The sequence below is a fragment of the Leptonychotes weddellii genome, chromosome 5, assembly GCF_054177405.1.
Source record: "Leptonychotes weddellii isolate Sample4059 chromosome 5, ASM5417740v2, whole genome shotgun sequence".
In the NCBI taxonomy this organism is placed as follows: Eukaryota; Metazoa; Chordata; class Mammalia; order Carnivora; family Phocidae; genus Leptonychotes; species Leptonychotes weddellii.
The window spans coordinates 71,550,595-71,567,385 of NC_138373.1; the positions used below are offsets into that span (position 1 = coordinate 71,550,595).

The 16,791-nt window shown below is 43.8% G+C and overlaps 1 protein-coding gene across 1 annotated transcript in view; it reads right to left on the reverse strand.

Moving 5' to 3' along the window:
- The window catches only part of ANO2 (anoctamin 2), a 319,849-nt gene that overhangs the window by 22,129 nt on the left and 280,929 nt on the right, over positions 1-16,791 (reverse strand). Inside the window, exon 17 of the mRNA XM_081818921.1 lies at positions 14,303-14,461. Coding sequence (XP_081675047.1) covers positions 14,303-14,461 — 159 coding nt within the window. The remainder of the gene's footprint in view (positions 1-14,302; positions 14,462-16,791) is intronic.

A 16,791-nucleotide genomic window follows, 5' to 3' on the forward strand; every position in this document is an offset into this window, starting at 1 on the left:
GGAAGCCAACTGGGCTCAGCACCGAGAGTATCTGGTGTAAAAAGGAATTGCAAGTGTCGGTTGATCATTAAATAGAAAGAGATAATGAGGGCATGAGCATGGGCCTCTACTGCTTTGGAAAACAGTTAAAAGTCCTGAAAGAATATAAGAAGGTTCTCAGTGTCCATCATTCACCATTCATTCATCCATCCAACTATCATTTATTGAGCATATTCTATATGCTGGGCACCATGTCTACTGCCAGGAAACAAAGATGAACAGATTACTGTGCCATCCTCCCAAGAGCTCCTAGTACACAGTGGAGCTTAGGTGGACATGTAAACAAACCCTGCTGGTGTCACAGAGTTAGAACTCTAATGGCAGCATTCACAGAGCACCGGGGCAGGAATAATTCATGTTTACCAGCAGATCCATAAGGCTTCACAACCACTGGGCTTGACTTGAAGAACAAAGTAAAGGAGGCATTTGAAGGTTGGCTATAGGGTTGGTAGTTAAGATCTGTCCTGAAAACCACTGATCCAAATTTCCAAACAAACTACTTAGGAAATAAAGATAGTAAGTGGAATTCCTCTTCAATATGTACAGAGTCACTTGGGGTTTATACAATGGATTGGGCTCAATTCAGAAACTCTGGAAGTCATAACAGGAAGGAACAGGCTTGAAGGACCAGTTTAAATATTAAGAGTTTACTGCATACAAATCAATGCAACATTGGGACAGATTGGCAAGGCATATTCTCTTCAATTCTTTGTGATTAAGGGAGACCCAGTCCCCACTTTTTCCTCACTGCCACATGAACTGTGAAATACTAGTTTCTTCAGATGGACAAAGAAGGTCCAGTGACTTTTGAGAGTCCTGCTACTCGACAATTCAGAGTCTAGTTTTAACAGCAGAACACAGGTTGATAGTACGATGTAGACCAGTCCATAAGCAGCCCTCTTCTCTACCTTGGGAAAAGAGGCTAGCGCCATGGGAGCCTTCTGGGATGAACCCTGCTGATGACCACAGCAAAGGGCAGAAGAATGTGGCTCTCAGCCACAGGGAACTTAAAGGCCTGGACACTGTGCTCTTCTGGAAAAATCTGCACATTGATCCCCTTCCATAGCGTCTAAACCAAACTCCAGTGCTCAGACTTCGTGGAGCTTCAACCAACATTTCCTACACATCTACCCTGTGTAGGCAGCATGCTCTCTGGTTCATAAAAATAATCTTCAATGTCAAGTATTATTATTTCCATTTTTCCATTAAGAAAGCTGAGTCTCAGAGAGGTGAAATAATTTTCCCAGGGCCACGGACCTAGCAACTGATGAAGCTGGGAAACAAAGATAGCTTCTGATGCCAACCAAATTCAATGTCCTTTCATCACACAAAAAGGTAAATATTTGGCCCTGATGCGATAGTGTCCATCCCTCTCCCTAGCTGCTCTCATGTCTCTTAGGTTTCCTTTACTGGATCTTCTCCAATCTGATTTCTAATCTTCCTGTCAGGCAATCTGTACTGATATTTTCACTCTCCAAAGCATCTTCGCTCCCATGTCTTCTATGGCTGGTGCATCGGAGCTGTCCCTGCCATTTTCTGTGTCATTGCTCCTGTCTGGCCTACATTTGTGCCACCTCAAAAAACTTGTATCAGTGGACCTAGTTCAGCTTCTTTTTTTTTTTTTTTTAAGATTTATTTGTTTGAGAGAGAGACAGAGAGAGCACAAGCAGGGGGAGAGGCAGAGGGAGCGGGAGAAGCAGGCTCCCTGCTGAGCAGGGAGCCCGTTGTGGGGCTTGATGCCAGGACCCTGGGATCATGACCTGAGCTAAAGGCAGATGCTTAACCAACTGAGCCACCCAGGAGCCCCCTAATTCAGCTTCTTAAAACTAGAGAGAATTGAGTTGGTGAGATCTACTGATTTATTTCTGATTTTCAGAGAACAGCCTGGTGAATTTTCAGTAAATGTTTATTGTGAACAAATGAATGACCTGGCTTACTCACTCTTGTTTACTTTATCCACCTGCAAAATGGGAATGTGAAGACCAGTTATTCATTCCTTCCTCCCATCCATCCACCCATCCATCCATCCTCCATCCACCCATTTGGGCTGTGGTAACACAGTCCATGAGGTGGAAGGGCAATGAAACTAAGCGTGATCAGAAAGAAGTTCCCAAGCAACAAATCATGTCTGAGAACCTTTGTTTCCTTTATTCCTTTGCCCTTCATCTTCCCAAAGGGCTGTGAAAAAGTCAACAAAAAGAACACAAAATTAGGTTTATGGAATTTTAGAAAAAAAAGGAAATGACAAAGGAAGGAAGGAGAAACAAATATGCAAACTCTAAGGACCCATTCCGGGGCTATGACTGAGCAACCCAGTGTACTCTGAGCTTCCTGGCTGTTACAGCAAGAAGAGAAATGGGAAAGTGATGTAGTTCTCAGTAAGTTTTTATCTTAAAGACTGCCTTCCATTTACTCATCCACTCATTTCACAAGCACTGAGTGGGCATCTCCTGCATGTCAGGAGCCTTCTGTAGTACATTGAGGGGTATGGTATCCAGATATACTCTTGCCTTTTCTCTTAAGTACGTATGGGGAGAGGGACTCTTAGCACAGAAAATGACAAGCAATGTATGCTTCAAAAGCGAGCAAGAGAGAGAGAGAGAGAGAGAGAGAGAGATGACCTGTGACTCACCCTACTTCCCAGAAATACTGGGATGAGACCCTGGATACTGCCTGAACTGTGTTTAAATGCCATTTGGAGAAGATGGCAGGTGCTTGATTATCCAGTGAGATGACTCAGTCTGTATAGACAGGATGGCTCAGGGAAAGGAATTTCCTGGCTCGTTGAGCCATTGCCTTGTAGCATACAATCTTGGAGTTCTATGAAAGAATATTCAGGCTTCAGTGCTAATGACTGTACAGATACTCTGGAATATTTCATCACTTACAGCTAAGGCACCCTTGGGACTAGATTTATAGGTCTGGTCTGTTGGAAACTTGGAAATTACCCAGTGTGGTCCCCACCATCCATGACCAAAGGATATTGGAATATGGAAGGGATCTTGGATGTCACCTAAGTCATTGGTGTATCTGAACCTTTCTACTCTTTCTTTAATAAGTGGCTACCTTTACCTGATCATTACCCAGGGGAAGACAGTAATGTCTGGAGCCAGCTCTTTCCATTGCTCTTTATTCTCTGTCTCAGTTGCAAGTCACTGAGACTTTGGGCTATCTGTTATAAAGCTTTATCATAGCAGTAGCTGACTATTACATGGGATATTTTGCCTGAACTACCCGGATGACTGGACAAGTCTACCAATTTGTATTGCTGTAGGAGATCTGCATTTGAGAGGATAGCATTCCCTCATCATAAACACTTGAAAATAAGGCATCTTGGCCTCTGGTTGGAGGAAGTCAAGGGGTAGATTGTCCCACCTAAATCAACACAGCCAGGGGTTCTGGAGAGCTCTGGTGAACAGTGATGTCTATAGAGTCCAATTATCACTTTGTCTTCAAGGTCCTTTCTATAGGATTACCTCTTTCACTCTTTATTCCTCTTCTTCCTTCTTCAAACATTTATTAAGCTCCTACTGTATGCCAGGCCCTGTGGTTAGGTGCTATGAATGAATAAGACACAATTCCTGCCCTCAAGAAGCTCCCTTCACAGTTTTGTGAATATGAACATAGGCCACTGGTGTTCAATTGTATCACTTATTTATCTGATAAAATGGTAATAAAACTTGATCAAGAGATTCTTTTGGAACTTCCAGAATTAAGTTCAGGCCTACATTCTCATGCCAAATTCCACTCTGTAAAAGTCAGACTGCCTTAAGTGTCAGAGAACTTCGCTTGCAGCCCTTAAAGCAACTGAAGAATTTCCTCCCATCAGGCCCTGAGGAAAACTCCACAATGGGGCTGTGAGGGGCCTGTGGCCAAAAAGCTTTGAAGCCTCATTTTGGGGTTGGGGACAGTAATGATTAATGTCACGGCCTGCTCCTGGGCCAGCATTCTTTCCTCCCCTCAGCAGTGGGGGTGGGAGACTACCCTTGAAGTCCCCGTTAGTCCCCCTTAGTAAGCTCTTCAGGAAAAGGGTTTGATATTAGAGATTCCCTCGAAAGCTTGCTGCTCCCTTCACAGGTTTCTCCAGCTTAATCCCTCACTCTCAGGTTTCTCTTTGTCTGGGGCCAGCCTATCTCCACCACCTGGTGCTGCCTAGAGGTAGCTCCCTACCTCCACAGGCTGACTCCCAGCTCCACCCCCTACTCCCAGCTTCCCCTTCACCTCAGGGCCATTCCCCCATGCCTGCTGGGCCCTGAGCCCTGGTTCCAGCTCAATTTAGAAACATGTAAATATAATACATCTCTCCCTGCTGCTTCCCTCAACTGATGACCTGCCTCACCATTACAACTGACAGGCTCAGAGTGGGCTCAATGCACTTCCTGTCTGCATGGGTGGTCCTGGGGATCACGGGGAAGGAAGCTGACAGCTGAGAGTGGAGCCAGGGATCACTATGTCAGGCACACCAGAGGGAGTGGGCAGCTTTGGTTTCACTGCTCTCATTTTTGTTCAAAGCCCAAGACAAGGGTCTTTCTGGAATTGGGAGGTCCAACCTATTGGGAAGGAAGGAAGAAATCTCCCTCTACCCCTATCCCTCCATGAAAGCCCAAGTTCCCATGGGTCCTGAGGGAAGTGTCTTGTGCAATGATCTGGAAAGGGGCTCTAGCCCCAGTTCCACTAATGGGTCTGTGGGGTGACCTTAGGCACCTTGCATCACTTCCTGTGCCTCTTGCCTTCAAGGTGCATTGTCTAGCTGGATGTATGAACTGGGATGCCAGCACTGGAAGTGTCCCAGGAGGTTACCTGGTCCAGTTTGCAACTCTTTATTCTTGTCAAGACACTCAGTGAAAAATGATTATGTGCATCATTCACTTCCACTGGGGTGGCCAGGTTTTGTGCATGCTGAAACTTCTCTTGCTCTCTCACTCAAAAATAATCTAGAAATATGAGGAAGTGAGGGTAACATTGACTCTGCTTTACCTTATATTTTTAAACTATATGATCAGTAGTAGCACCTAACTTGTGACCTATTCCACAGTTGGTTTTGACCACAAACCCGTGGGTCACATCTCTGCAAGGAAAAAATCGTCATCTGGTCTAATTCCCTGTCATGTCAAGGAGGAAAGTGAAGTGAAAGGACAGATGATATGACATGCTCAGGGTCACACTTCTTGATAAAGGCAGAGCTGGATTCACACCCGCTTCTCACCTGACAGACACCCTGTGAAGATGGGAAGGAGAGAGGCTCCTTGCTCTGCCCTACAGTGATCATCTGAAGAGAAAAGGGGCTTCACTATGAAGACAGAGGTGCAGAGGAATCAGAAGCAGTGATAGGATTACTACCACCAAACCTTACTTGTCCGTAGGGATGGCAGAAACTATCGCCTCCAACAAGGTTTTGACATTTGTGGACTTCTCTTCTCTTCCCCCAGCAAGCTGTTTCCCAGGGCTGCTACCTACAAGCAGCATGGAAGGGTTCATATTACATCTTCTCTTATTTCCTTGGCTTACTCACTGGAAAGGAGTACATAATAGGCCTGAGCTGGGGGAGGGGAGAAGGCAGAAGCAAAGGGGAGGAGGGGGAGGGGGAGACAGGAAAGGGGGAGGCGGACAGAGAAAGAGAAACATGGATAACCCCCATTCTTGGGAATCCACCCATTGGATTACCAGCCCATTAGTACATTAGAACTGACTGCAGCTTTGCTAGAAGCGAGATGTTTCAGCCTAGATAAGAGAAAGGCGGAGCCAGAGAAGGGATACCCTCCTGTGTTCAGTCACTCCTTCACAGGGCTCTCTGGTGTGTTTTCAGGGCTGGTGCAGTGGTAGGGCCTGTCCCCAGGAAGTTAGTTACCAAGAGGTATCAGAGGCATTGCTGTCTTAGGAGGCAGCTTGTCTGAAATCCTGGGGTGGGAGTGGGGGAAGCTAAAATCCTGAGGCATGGGGGAGGAGGGAGGGGAGGGGAAGGGCAGGGAGGGAAGGGAAGGGGAGGGGCTTTGGGGAGGAGGTGACACCAGAATGAGAAGGCCCAGGGAGTCCCAGGGCAAGGTGGCTAGGGAAGGTCAGACACAAAAGGAGTGAAATGGAGACTATGGGTGAGAAATTGTCTGTTGAGGTCCATTTTGGCTGGACCAAGGATGTGTAAAGGGGCCTAGGATTAAATACATTGAAAGAATGTCCCACAGAGGTCTTGGTAAAGATATGGGAACCCTGGAAGTCTTTGAACAAAGGATGTTAAGACCAAGGCTAACGCTGGAAAGCATAAACAGGGCAGTAGCAAGATGGTGGTGGATGCAAAGGGCTGTGCTGAGGGTGTGCCAGGCAAAACACCAGGTGCAGGAGGTTCAGAGGCTGAGCAGAAGCAGCATCTTCCAGAGATATTCCAGAGGCAAGATCAAACCCCCTGGACAGAAGAGTGGAAGAACAGCGATGTTGCGATTTCTCAGCTTGGGGCCTGGAGGGCGGTGGAGCCCTCCCTGTGGTCGGAAACACAGGAACGGTCCCAGGAGCGGAGTTTCCAGGCAGAGGAGCGGGGAAATGTCTCCCTGGGGATGGATTCTCCTCCTGGCCTTGTCCAATGCCTCAAAACAAGCCTGAGGTGGTGGCTGGGAGGGGAGTTCCTCTTTTCAGGCCAGAGTTTGTTCAGCCTCAGTACATGGGTTCCAAAACCCAAAAAAGTTTGGTAAGTGGGCAATGACAGCCAGGAACAAAGAAGAGAACGGACAATTTTCTATAACACACCTCTGCTCAGTCAAATGGAAGCTTTCAGGGCCTAGCCGCTCCGAAGAAAGCAAAGTTAGCTGCATTTTGTTTTGTTTCGTTTTTGTTTTGTGACCACGGGGCCCTTGCTTGTAACTGTCTGCCCCCTTCTCTCTCTGCCGCTAGCCCCTGAGGTCCTGAAGGGCCTGGGTCCCACTTGTTGCCCCTGCGGGCCTGGTGCCTGGCACAGGTCCTGACCCAGCAATGCCCTCGGGGATGGCCAGGATGAGGGCACTGCAGAGAGAGGACATGAAATCGGAGTTGAGCTTAAATATGAGTCTGAGGGACAGCATTCTACTCTGTCCACTTCCACTAATGACTTGGTCCCTGAAGGCAAAGGGGTAAATTAAAGCCAGAAGGGACTTTTCTCTGAGGGAAGCCATGATCATAAACGTGGTTCACTTTGGTCTTGGGAGATGAAAATTGTTGCATATAAAAAATATATCTAAATATGTCCACAGTGATGGGGTGCCTGGGTGGCTCAGTTGGTTGGGCGACTGCCTTCGGCTCAGGTCATGATCCTGGAGTCCCGGGATCGAGTCCCGCATCAGGCTCCCTGCTCGGCGGGGAGTCTGCTTCTCCCTCTGACCTTCCCCCCTCTCATGCTCTCTCTCATTCTCTCTCTCAAATAAATAAATAAAATCTTTTAAATAAATAAATAAATAAATATGTCCACAGTGAAAAGGGAGGCTAGCCCAACTATCATGGGATAGAAAGAAGTAAGGCCTCTATTTCTCTGTCACTGAAGGAAGGAAGCTAAAGTGCCATTCATTCAAGAAACATTTTATTGAGGGGAGCCTGGGTGGCATAGTCAGTTAAGCTTCTAATTCTTGGTTTCGGCTCAGGTCGTGATCTCAGGTTCATGAGATCCAGCTCTGCATCAGGCTCTATGTTCAGTGGGGAGTCTGCTTGAGATTCTCTCTCCCTCTCCCTCTGCCCCTCCTGCTCATGCTCTATCTCTCAAATAAATAAATACATCTTTAAAAAAGAAAGAAACCTTATCTAGAACTAATGATGTAATGTATGGGAATTAACATAAGAATAAAAAAAAAAAAAGAAAGAAAGAAACCTTTTTATTTGGGTCTTACTACATTCCAGGAATTGTGCCAGTTGAGACTAGGGAGAATAAGAGGGTCTCTGCCCTCAAACACTCACATTTTTTCCTCTACCAAAGCAGGTGTAGGAGACAAGAAGAACTGTCCATGGAAGAACCCAAAACTGCTTCCAAGAGACATGTCTGAGCCTGAGCAACTCAGCAAGAACTTGCTGCAGGCAGACAGACCAGCACAGGCAAATCCAGCCCTGGAAGCAGGAGATAAGCAGGTGCGTATTTGCAGAGCCAGCTCCTGGCTGACCTTGCAAGCTATGCCCTGCAGGGCATTTGAACTTTAACTTAAGGGAAGTCAGTAACATTGAAGGATTTTATGTAGAAAAGAAAACACGCTCTGGACTGCATTTTAGAAAAGCCATTTTAAAAAGTGAGAAGGAAATGGGAAAGAGAGGGGGAAAAGAAGCAGGGGACAAGTTAGGATGCATCTGCAGTCACATAAAGGAGGTAAGCATTCTGGTTATAAACTAAATAAGCCATGGAGATGAAAAGTATAGCATGGGGAACACAGACAATAATAAAAAAGAAGATAGGGGCACCTGGGTGGCTCAGTTGGTTAAGTGTCTGCCTTCTGCTCAGGTCATGATCCCAGGGTCCTGGGATCGAGCCCCAGTTCAGGCTCCCTGGTCAGCAGGGAGTCTGCTTCTCCCTCTCCCTCTGCCCTTCCCCCTGTTCATGCTCTCTCTCTCTCAAATGAATAAGTAAACTCTTTTAAAGATTAACTAATTAATTAGAAAAAAGAAGAGGAAGAAGAAGAAAAGGAGGAACGGTGAGGGCTTAAGTGGGAATGCAAAATTCTTAGTAGAGGCAAAACCAGTGAGGTAAGGAGCCATGAATAAAAAAGGTTCTGGATCATACTGAGCAGGCTTCTCCCCAGCTGGGGTTGATGCAAAGTCAGAGAGGAATCTTGGAGGAGAAGACAGGGTCTATGCCATTTCTGGGATGCTCCTTCAAATCTGCAATTTTAGGATGGTGTTGCAACCCTGGTCTCTGAGCAGACCTGCCTCGTGCATATCCATCCGCTGGGTGATGCTCACGGGTCTTGGTGGACACATCTATACAACGGGGGTTGGGCGGGGAGAGATAGCCCTTGGCCCTCCAAAGTCATCTGGCCTTCACTCCAAATTAATGAATATTTATGTTTGCAAGCACAATGCACCCCTCTTTCTATTAAAGTTTGACAGGATGTAAACTCATGACCAAGAAAAATGAGATTTCCTCTAATGATTATGTGAATGACAGAAGAAATTTGTCTTATCACCCACATTAAGGGCCTCAAAACTTGGGCTGTATTCAAGAAGCTGGAGGAAGGCTTGAAGGGGGATAATTGAATTCCTGAAGCAGGAAGACAACAGTGATTATTTTTTAGATGATTGGAGGAACAAAAGCTTGTGGGTTTTAGACAAACAGATGACAAAAAGAGCCCATTTGAGATGCCAGACTTGACAAGTAGAGCCCTAAGGGCTTAGAGTTCTCTGAAAAGACAAACATCTTTAAGTGTTTACATCTAAGGCTTCTGAGTGGGATTCTTAGATTTGCTTTGGAGTCTGGTACCCTCCATCTATCAACATTACTGCCCAACCCTATACTCATGGGTTGGGAAGAAACTCCAGGGTTCGCTACACTGAGGGCTTCAGACTGTTGTTGTTGTTTTTTTAAAGATTTTATTTATTTATTCTTTTCTTTCTTTTCTCTTATTTTTCTTTCTTTCTTCTTTCTTTCTTTCTTTTTCTTCATTTCTTTCGTTCATTCTTTCCTTGAGAGAGAGAGTGCATGCATGAGTGAGCGGGGGCGGGGATGGAAGGGGCAAGGAGAGAGAGAGGGAATCTCAAGCTGACCCTCTGCTGAGAGTGGAGCCTGATGCAGGGCTCAATCTCACGACCCTGACATCACAACCTGAGTGGAAACCAAGAGTCAGACGCTTAACTGACTGAGCCAACCAGGCACCCTAGGCTTCAAACTGTTTTCAGTCAATTCCTAGATTAAAGGGAAAGAGATTGGACTCTTGATGAGAACAGTGGCAGTTCATATTCATGGACAGCTTACATGTACCTAGCACTGGTTTTTAACTACTCTGTATCCATGACCTACTTCTCGAAACCATTCCATAAGGTAGGTGCTATTATCGTCAAGTCTATTTTCTAGATGAGGAAATTGAGCCTGGCTGACTTTATGCATCAAGCCCAGAGTCATGTCACTAGCTGATGCAGGCTGGGGACTAGAAGCCTGGTGGTTGGACTCCAGAGCCTACCCTAACGCTCACTTAGCCTACACTACTAGATGGAGTAATATTTGGTAAAGTTTAGTCTGCAGCCCAGACTTTGTACATGGGAGCAAATACTCCCTTCCAAGGTGAAGAGAATATTCCAGGACAAAAGGAATGAAAGGAATCTAACTCAGAAACATAGTCCTTGCACTTATATAAAATATGAAATAAAGTAGTCATGTCTCCGAAATGACTGATAGCTTAGCAAAATGGCCTAAAGAATTCTGGGAGTGAGTTTCTGTGGAACCCAGCTGGGAACACCCATGTGTGATTCAGGCTTCCTCCTCCACAGAAGACTGAATCAGTATCAATTGAATTGTTGACTGAATCAATATCATTCTGAACTGTTGACTCTGTCCTGGTCTCCAAACTTGTTCCTCCCCTTATGTGCTTAGTAAGTGTTTGATGAATGAAAGAATAAGTGAATGAGTCCATCTCTGTTTCTTCTTCCTTCCTTTGTCTTACTACCTCCTCTCTGTACTTGCTGCCTATTTCCTAAAGGGAAACACTGGCCAAGATTTTACAATTGCTCCTAATGGCCTGATATGAAACACAACTTGTCTGATCTTCAGGGCCCACCATTAACCTACCAGATCTTCATCCAAACCCTCCCTACCCAAAATCCACCATTTGCTTTGGCAACACTTACTTGTGGCCAGGAGACTCTTTGACCTTGTGAGTCCTTTTCCTTGGAATGCTCTCCCTTATTCTTATCATTAATTAGTATGTAGACCCTCAAAACCAGAAGTGACCTTGGAGATCAAGTCCAACCTTCTACCTACAGCTGGAAATCTCTTCAAAACATCCTTGACCCACCATCAACCAAGCCCCACTTTGAAGATGATCCTTCATTTGCCACATAAAGTTGTTATTAAACACTTATTTCTGTTAAGAAACCTTCCCTCATTAATTAATAAATCATTCATTTACTCATTTGTTTATCAGACACAGTGAATATCTATTATGTACCAGGAAATGTGCTGGGTTATGGAGGACATGGAAATGAATAAACCATGATTCCTACACACTGGACTCTGATAGACTAGGTCTGCAGAAGAACAGATATGTGAGCAATATTACCATAATTCTGTAAGATACACTATCAGTGTGTGTACCATATGTAATGACGGGACAGAAATGCAAATAATTAGCAATTCCTCCCAGGAGGAATGGGGCTTGGTCTAGGAGGACATCACAGTGGAAACACTGAAAAGCTAAGTCTTAAAGGATGAGTCTAGGAATATTCAAATCAACAAGGTGGAATGAGGTGGCCACAGGCTGAGAATCCCAAGCTTACTGTACACTGATAATTCCTTCAGATCACATTACTTCAGGATACTAAATAATTTGTATTCACTGGAAGAGTATTTTGTACATCGCCTGGGGCTTGGTGAATCGGTCTAATCCTTTTAGAAAGCAATCTGGTAAAATAAATTGAGAACTTTACAATGGCCATACCTTTGATCTAGTAATCACATCTGTAGGACTCTACCTTGAGGAGTCAGTATGAAGATAATATATATTAGATCAGGGGCGCCTGGGTGGCTCAGTTGGTTGGGCGACTGCCTTCGGCTCAGGTCATGATCCTGGAGTCCCAGGATCGAGTCCCGCATCGGGCTCCCTACTCGGCAGGGGGTCTGCTTCTTCCTCTGACCCTCCCCCCTCTCATGTTCTCTCTCTCTCATTCTCTCTCTCTCAAAAAAAAAAATATATATATATATATATTAGATCAGTAAATTGGGAAAGAATTCGAAAATGAGCCTCCAATATGCTTCATTGGAAAAATCAGCAAATAAACTATGGTACATTTATTGGAGGGATCATTTATCATGCAACTCTTAGTTTTGAATATTATATGACAACTTGGAAATACTTACTAACTGAAAAAAGAGCAACAAATGTGTGCATATGATTACAACTTTATTTTTAAATCATATACATAACAAAAAGGGTCTAAGAAGAAATGGTGCCAAAATGCTAATAAAAAATGGGCTGAAATGAGGTAAGTTTGGGAGATCTGCTCCCTTCTTTTCTCTATTTTCAAACTTCCTGTTACATGGTTGATTTGTTCCCTTATAGTCTGTAAAGAGTTTTGTGTGTGTGCGTTTTGTTTAATCTACAGAATGTATTTCACTCTCTACAAAATCGGGGTATGAACATCTTCCAGAAGCCACTAAATCTAGTTCTTGGGTTTTTTTTTTTTTCCTCTTCTCATTACTTTGTAAAGTGCTCAAGTCTTACACATAGTGGATGTCCATCCAGTGATATGGTGGCTGACAAAGTACACATATATCCCTACACTCTGCTTTCCTGGTGCCTCAAGACCATTAAGAGAAACAGCAATACTTGACAACACAGCTTTTTTATGTGCTAGACATTCTTCTAAGCACTTCGCAGATACTAATTCATTAAATACAACAATCCCATGAGGTAGATATTATTATCATTAATTATTATTTTATTTATGTATTTATTTACAGCTAAAGCAAATTGAGACACATAAAAGTTAGCCACTTACCCAAAGCTGTGTCCAAATAGTTGGTCACAGAGCCAGGATTTGAACCCAGGGGGTAAAGCTCTAGTGTCTCTGCTCTTAAGGCCTCAAAAGAGGAAGCTTTGGAATAGCCAGCTATCTGGACAGACAGGCAGGCAGGCCAGAAAAACCTACATGGATACCTCGGTGGTCGGGGAGGGGGACTGGGGTTGGAGGGCTGGGGGTTGGGAGACAGAGCCCAGGGATTTTTAACGTAAGCCACTTCCCCAGCAGAAACCTCAACTGCTGGCAGCAATTTCTGTCTGACAGGATGGCAGACACAGAGGAGTGGCATCCGGAGTATGCACGATCACCTCTGTGTAAATACCTGGTTCAGTGCCAGAGAGGGATCAGTGGTCAGTAGCACTTAGATAAAGATAAAAAGCATAAGGAGCTACATGTTTACCTTAACTGGGTCCTAGCCTATCGTTCCTGAAGCAGATATAAGGATTGTTCCTTCTCTGGTGAGTTTATTTAGATTACAAAGTACAGATTTTACCTGGAATTTTAGAACCCCAGAACTAGAACAGACCTTTTATAGCCATCTCCTCTAGACCCTGTCCATCCCTCTACCCTTAACATACACATATTCGTATAAACAGAAGAGGAGAAATATCCATGAGAAATAACAAGCTTGGGACCTGGTGCACAGAGAGGCATCGGGAGCCCCCTATTACAAGTGATGAACCAAAGGAGGAAGGAGCTATCATGCAAACACAATGACAGGTCCAATGACAAATTACCAAGTGATTCTTCTGATGGATCTGATTGATGATTCTCCACACATTCTAGATTGAGTAAATGTTGAGATGATGTGGCTGACCTCTTGGTCCTATGTTTTTAATTCATTAGTTCCAAATCTTGTGAATAAGCTTCTCAAATATCCACCCCAATAAAAGGTCAGGATTAGTCACAAGCAACCAAGAGCTTGAAGGTGGCTAATCTAAATTAGTACACATATAATGGAGAACTCATGGCTTTTAAACCACATGTGAAATGACTGTGTTCCACCAACTTATACTACATGCACTCTTGCTTTCCAGCCCTAGCCAAGAATAGCAAGAGGTTCTGTAACTAGAAATCTACCTCTCATCCCCTACACAAAACAACCCAACTTTTTAAGAGAAAAGCTGACACTTTACCCAGCCCCACCTGAGTAGAGTGGTGGACTCTCCTATATTCTCCAAGTCAAAGATATAAGTATCCTTGGCCTGAGTGTCCTAGGATTACTTTACTCTTCCTTAATGGAACTTTCATTCTTAAATTTCCCTTTCACTATTTCCCTTTTATCAATGACAGAAACTATGGAAAGGGGCCTGAGCGACCAAACTTCTCATTTCATAGATGAGAGGAAGACCAAGAAGAAGAGTGTATCACCCTAGTGTCAAGGTGGTAATAGAGTTGCTCCTGGTTCTCATTCCAGGGTTCCTTCTGCCCTACCCTCCTCACTTCCATGTGGCACTGAAGGTGACACTGTGTAGCCATGAAGCCCAAGAAGATGCAGAGACTGCCCCTGTCATTTCCCTAGCCCCTTTCCTTGCCCTCCATGCAGACCCCCCATGTGAACCTCCCCCAGGTGGAAGGAAAGATCATGTGATCTTACTCATCTCCATGTACTCTGGAGTCAGTCCAGTGTATGGCTCCAAGCTGTAGTCTAGGTCCCACTGCTCTGGATGCTTTGAGTGGGTAGAGTCAGTTTCTCCAGGTTCTGTCTCATCTTTCAGCTTCCGAAATAGTTTCTTTAGCTTCCTGGGAAAGAAATGGACCAGTCATCAAAAGCCTCTGGAGGACGGAGTTAGTTCTACAGACTGAAGGAGAAAAAAAAAAAAAAAAAACAACTAAGGCTTTTTGACACTAAAGTCATCTCTGCTCCAAGGACTGAGAGAGGGACACTAAAAAGACTACTTTTCTCTTTAAGACAACGTGAGGTTTTTTAACAGGATGATGAAAGGTCCCCCCCACAAAGGGTCTGGTTTCTTCAAACCTGAAGAAACTGAACTCTTCCTACTGTTTGAGAAGCAACAAGACAGTTGGCCCTTCTTGCCAAATGTTGAGACCATCCTATTGTATAACAGGTGATCTGTCCATCCTCTTCATGGGGAAGAGAGGATGTCTAGAAAATACTAGAAAGATGCTCTCCTCCCAGCTCAAACATTTTCAGGTCTTAATAACATAAACAGCATCATACTTCCATTAAAGCCAACCTAAATGTTGTCTACCACTCTTATGGGTTGAATTGAATCTCCCCAAGATTCATATGTTGAAAGGCTAACCCCAGATGTGACCTCATTTGGGGATAATAGGGCTTTTAAGAGGTAATTAAGATTAAGTGAGGTCATAAAACTGGGGTCCTAATCCAATAGGATTGGTAGTCTTATAAGAAAAGGAAGAGACAGTGATCTTTCTTTCTCCACTATGTGAGGGAGGACACAGTAAGAAGGTGGTTATCTGCAATCCAGGAAGGTGGCCCTCATTAGAAACCAAACTCTGCCAGTCCTTGATCTTGGACTTTCCAGCCTCCAAAACTGTGAGAAATCAGTATCTGTTGTTTATGCCACACAGCCTATGATATTTTGTGATGGCAGCTCGAGTAGACTAAGTCAACCAAAATAAGAATGGTTTAAGTATTCTTAATCTGAGGATTAAGTGAAATGATGTTTATACAATCCTTAGCATAATATCTGGACACAGGAAGCATTCAGTAGATAATAACTATTATTATTTTTAATATTAAATGCTAAAATATGCCTGAGGGTATAGTTTTTTCATACTTTTCATTGATACACCATCACAGAGAATGAAATCAGGTAAAGGAACAAGGTACCAGTTGTGTTGATCAATCTAGAAGAAAGTTTCTAGGAAATAGGAGGAGAATTAATAGCAGAACAGTCAGAATCATAGACTTGAAGAGTTAAAGGGACTTTGAAGTCCATGCTCCATCCAATGCAGGAATTCCTGCCACATTCCCCACATGGGATCATCTAACCTCTATGCAGCTATTTCCAGAAGACTGTTCTCAATATCATTTAGGTATGGCTTTCATTGTTAGGATATGCTCCTGACAGTGAGTGGAAATCTAATGGTTCAAAATAATGTTTTGTTTTTTTATGTTATGTTAGTCACCATACAGTACATCATTAGTTTTTGATGTAGTGTTCCATGATTCACTGTTTGCATATAACACCCAGTGCTTCATGCAGTACGTGCCCGATCAGTGTCCTGTGTAATACCATTTGCCATCAAGAAGACGTGGTGTAGTGGTGTAGTGTAGTGGGTAAAAGTCTGATCTTTGATGGCAGAAAATAATTGCTTAAAACCCAGGTTTACAACTCACCAGCTGTATTTTCTTGGACAGGCTATTAAAACTCCATAAGCTTTAATTGTATTATCTATGAGAAAATAAATATTAACTAGCCCAAAGGGGCAATTAAAGGAGATAATCTATGTAACATGCTTAACTTATGGCTTGGTACATGCTAAGAGCTCAATATATTTATCCTTGTCCCTGTCGTCACCACCACCAACCACCACCATCATCTTCATCATCATCATCACCATCACAGAAGGATTTAAAGAATGAGATCCCACAGAAGCAGCAGTAAAATACAGTATTTCATAATAAAAGAGCAAGCAATAATTCTGTGATAATAAGAAATTAAGAAAAACCTAGGTGGAGCCTAAGGATTCTGAAGACAAATAGTGTGGACTGGCTGAGACCCTGTCTACAGGTCAAGACAGAAGGTGAGGTGAAGAAAAAATAATAAAGGAGAGAGAGAAGAAAAAAAAAAAAAGGAAAAGGAGAGAGGGAGTTAAGGATGGAGGAAGGGGGAGGTCCAGAATCAGAACTCAGACTGAGACTTTTCCTCCAGATGCCAGTAATCGGAAAACTTGGCCAAATCTTTAGTAAAGAATAGTCAGTGGTTTTAATTAAATATAGAAAATTGAGCACATTCCAGATGATATGATACTTTATGTGGAAAACCCAAAAGACTCCACCCCAAAACTGCTAGAACTCATACAGGAATTCAGTAAAGTGGCAGGATACAAAATCAATGCACAGAAGTCAGTGGCATTCCTATACACCAACAACAA